This window comes from Zingiber officinale, chromosome 7A (genome assembly GCF_018446385.1).
Source record: "Zingiber officinale cultivar Zhangliang chromosome 7A, Zo_v1.1, whole genome shotgun sequence".
Taxonomy (NCBI): Eukaryota; Viridiplantae; Streptophyta; class Magnoliopsida; order Zingiberales; family Zingiberaceae; genus Zingiber; species Zingiber officinale.
In genome coordinates, this window is record NC_055998.1 from 74,592,930 (window position 1) to 74,597,089 (window position 4,160).

A 4,160-nucleotide genomic window follows, 5' to 3' on the forward strand; every position below is an offset into this window, starting at 1 on the left:
TTGTAGTGGGGATATAATTTGGGCCCACATTAACAACATTCCAAACGCTCGGATCGATCCAGGCGCCCAAAACCCGTCACATCATCAACGATTATATTTCGATCAGTGATATAAATAAAGTTTTGATCTTCTTCATTCAAAATAACACTTGTAAATGACATACTCTATACTCAAATTCTATTTACGTTTTAAAGTTTACATTTTTATCATTGTAAGAGTTACTCTGTCTTCATCAAAAGAAAATCTTTAATGAAGCTTTACATCATCTTGAATGAGTAAGATTGCCGATTACAAATCAAATAAATTATGTCACATCTTTTAATTTATGTTTATTATTTTTAATTGATCAAATAGTAGGCCTTTCCTGAGCAATGCTCAGGTAGCAAAAGAAAATTCTAATTTTACTTGCATGTCTTGCTCACCCAGTCAGCTGGCCGCATGAAACCACGATCTTAGACGAGAACATAACGTGTTTGACATTCAGGCTCAAGGATGGGACTCGGAACCAAGCGGTGTTAGGCATCGGGGTTCAGTGCTCAAGAATCGGGCTCGGAGTCAGATAGTGTTCGACATCAGAGTGGGCTCGAGAAAGAAGTGTGTAGATTTGATTTTATCTTATTCGAGGTCCGAGGAGGAAGTAGCAGGCAATAAAAATGATCAATAATGACGAATGCAGAATGAGGCGATCTTGGGTGGTCATTACTGAATGAGCAAACAGGAACGATGGTCGACGATCGTTACAAGAGGAGAATATGAATATCATAATGGGCGTGCTACTCCACGGTAAGAACTATAAAAGAAAGATAATATTCAAAAGGACATGAAATGTTAATATCACAAAATCATTTCCTTTATTCCACAGGATTTCTATTCTTTCTTTCTCGAAGTCTCACTTGCGCACCGGAGATGACCAGACCAATGCCCTCAAACTATATGTTAATCTTGACCGGAACTTACTCATTAGATCCCGAGAGAACAAGGAGTGCTCGGCCATGAGTATTCAAATGCTACCTTATCAATTTTTTGTACTGAAAAGATATCTAAGAAACACAACACTACAATTAATCGAGAATGTACACAGATGATCTGAGATGCGATATTGCTTTAGAAACGACACCCAGCTTAAATGGTGCTTTAATTAAAAATCAGAAGAACAAAAAAAAAAAGATGGTATCTTAATTTGCATCTCATCGTCAATATTCTCACGATCACTTTAAACCCAATTTATTAGATAAAAAAAATAAATTTTATTAATTTAAAATTATTGCAGATGCAATGCGTCCTTCGTCCTTCCCAGAAGGTTGAGAACGGTTCCGGCAATGTGGCGCGAAGAAAGCCCGGCCGCCTCGATCTGATCCTGCGGTGCTCCGTGGTCGATGTACCGGTCCGGTAGAAGCATCGATCTCAACTGCATAAATGAACCGAATGACTTTAGTTTGGATCAGCGGTTCGAATTTAAGGGCATTTTGTCAAATAACCACCAATATAATTAGTAATTTACCTTGAGGGGTCCATCTAGGAGACCATTCAAGCTCAGGAAGTGCGTGACGTGGGAGCTGAATCCCCCGATGGAGCCTTCCTCCACCGTGATCAGGAACTCGTGCTCCTCCACCAGCCGTCGGATCAGCTCGGCGTCGAGCGGTTTGCAGAACCGGGCGTCCGCCACCGTGATGCTCACTCCGTGCTCCTCCCTCAGCTTCTCCGCCGCCTTCAAGCACGTCTGCACGATGGCGCCGTAGCCGAGCACGGCCACCCGGTCGCGGCCCTCCACGACCACGCGCCCCTTCCCCACCTCGAGCGGCGTCCCCTTGTACCCCTCCGGAAGCGGCACTCCGATCCCGTTCCCCCTCGGGAACCGGAAGCAGCTCGGCCGGTCGTCGATCGCGGCCGCCGTCGCCACCATGTGCATCAGCTCCGCCTCGTCCGACGGCGCCATCACCACCATGTTGGGCAGGCATGCCATGTAGGTGATGTCGAAGGCCCCGCAGTGGGTGGGCCCGTCGGCGCCCACCAGCCCCGCGCGGTCGAGCGCGAACCGGACGGGGATCTTCTGCAGGTCCACGTCGTGCACCACCTGGTCGTAGCCGCGCTGGAGGAAGGAGGAGTAGATGGCACAGAAGGGCTTGAGGCCCTCGGAAGCGAGGCCGGCGGCGAACGTAACCGCGTGCTGCTCCGCGATCCCCACGTCGAAGCACTTCTCCGGGAACCTCTTCTGGAAGTAGTTGAGCCCGGTGCCGCTGCCCATCGCCGCGTGCACCGCCACGATCTTGTCGTCCAACTCCGCCTCCTTGATCAACGACTCCGCGAAGTACTGCGTGTACGACAGCGTCGCCGACTTCGACTTAAACTGCTTCCCGGTCTTCGGGTCGAACTTGACCACGCCGTGCATCTTGTCGTCGGCCTCTTCCGCAGGCGCGTAGCCCTTCCCTTTCTCGGTCACGATATGGACCAGCACCGGCCCCGGAGCTGGCATCGTCTTCACCTTCTCGAAGATGCTCACCAGGTCCTCCACGTTGTGCCCATCCACAGGTCCGACATAGTACAAACCGAGCTCCTCGAACAAGGAAGAACTTGTAGGGCTCATCGTTCCCCGCGCATAGTCGTCCACCTTGGCAGCGATCTCGTGTGTTTGCCCGCCGATCTGCTTCGTAATATTCTGCAAAGTACGCCACAAAAAGGAACAATTTTAACAGGGGAATAAGAAACGGAACGATCAAAAAAGGCATATTTGCGGCTTCAATCTGACTCAGAAAAGGGGGAAACAGAGGAAGTAAAAAAATGGCACCGTTGCGACTTCGCCGAGCAAGCGGAGCTTGGAGCTTGACTGGAGCTTGGTGAGGGCCTTGTGGAGCGCGCCGACGGGCGTCGCCGGGCCGTCGAGGGTCGCCGTCGGCAGCGAAACCTGCTTGTTATCGTTCAGCACGATGATGAGGTTGGAGTCCAAGTAGCCGGCGTTGTTCATGGCCTCGTAGGCTTGGCCGGCGGTCATGGAGCCGTCTCCGATGACCGAGATCACGTGGTTCTTCTTCCCTTGTAGGTCTCTGGCAACCGCCATTCCGAGCCCAGCGGAGATACTGGTGGAGCTGTGGCCGGCGCCGAAGGCGTCGTGCTCGCTCTCGTCGCGCTTGGGGAAACCGGCGAGCCCCGCCGTCTGCCGGATGGTGTGCATTTTGGACCGCCTTCCGGTGAGGATCTTGTGAGGGTAAGCCTGGTGGCCGACGTCCCAAATGATCTTGTCGTCGGGGGTGCTGAACACATGGTGGAGAGCCACGGCGAGTTCTACCACTCCCAAACTCGAACTCAAGTGTCCGCCGGTTTTGGCCACGGAGAAGACGATCTCCGCCCGCAGCTCTGAAGCCAATTGCTCCAATTCCTGCAAAAAGGGGGGAAAAAAAAACTCTCCATCAAAAATTTGCAAGCTTAATTTTGATGAAAAACTCAACAGCGAATGTATCAATGATCACCTGCGTGGAGAGATTCTTCATGTGAACAGGGAAGTTAACGGTGTCAAGAAGAGGCGTCGGCGGCTTCTCGCCGGAGTAATCTATCTTATACTCGCCCTTCTCCTTCGCCTTCACGATCTTCCCCTCGCCGCTCGCCTCGCTGCTCCCGCCACATGCTCGAACCGAAAACTAGTAAACAAAAAACAAAAAGCTTCGTTTAGGTACTCCGAGAGTTCGTTCATGGCGACCAAAGTAACGGCCGTATAGGCCCATAGCTACCTGGATCCTTCTCGCGTAATTAGTTCTTGCCCTCGAACCAGTGAGTGTTCTCGCCAAAGGGGCCGGAGAAGCGGACATGAAAGAGCTCACAGAAACAGCCTCCATGGCAATCAAGAGGAAAGGAGCGGAAGAGGGAACAAGAAGAGGGGACTTGGTGAGAAGAAGAAAGGGAAGAAGAGCGTATATAGAGAGGGTTTTCACGCGTGGGTTTGTAATAAATGGTGCAGATTCATGTCAACGGAGTGATCAGCACGCAGTTTGGGTCAGAATTAGTCCAGCTATTTGTGCATATCTGATAATCTGAACCCTTTATATTTTGATATTTTTGAAAGGCTTGGTTGAATTCCTACGCTGCTAAGATAAATATATATATGTTTTTAAGTGTAGAATAAAAATGAGTTTTTTTTATTTTCTTTTCTTAAATGAGAGAGAGTATAT

General features: G+C 49.9%; 1 protein-coding gene across 1 annotated transcript; it reads right to left on the minus strand.

The window, feature by feature from the left end:
- Window positions 1-993: 993 nt before the first annotated feature.
- Window positions 994-3,890, minus strand: LOC122001545 (probable 1-deoxy-D-xylulose-5-phosphate synthase 2, chloroplastic). The gene is made up of 5 exons (XM_042556340.1): window positions 3,723-3,890; window positions 3,465-3,632; window positions 2,786-3,373; window positions 1,502-2,656; window positions 994-1,408 (listed from the first exon to the last, which is right to left on the minus strand). Exons 1-5 carry the CDS (start codon window positions 3,825-3,827, stop codon window positions 1,262-1,264), a joined length of 2,163 nt encoding a protein of 720 aa, XP_042412274.1. The 5' UTR covers window positions 3,828-3,890; the 3' UTR covers window positions 994-1,261.
- Window positions 3,891-4,160: the final 270 nt, after the last annotated feature.

Excerpts from the sequence above, each read along its gene's own strand:
- LOC122001545 (XM_042556340.1), bottom strand. The coding sequence starts at position 3,827 with ATGGAGGCTGTTTCTGTGAGCTCTTTCATGTCCGCTTCTCCGGCCCCT. Across the intron at positions 3,633-3,722 it reads ATTACGCGAGAAGGATCCAG|TTTTCGGTTCGAGCATGTGG; the intron begins GTAGCTATGGGC and ends TTTGTTTACTAG. Across the intron at positions 1,409-1,501 it reads TCCTAGATGGACCCCTCAAG|TTGAGATCGATGCTTCTACC; the intron begins GTAAATTACTAA and ends TCATTTATGCAG.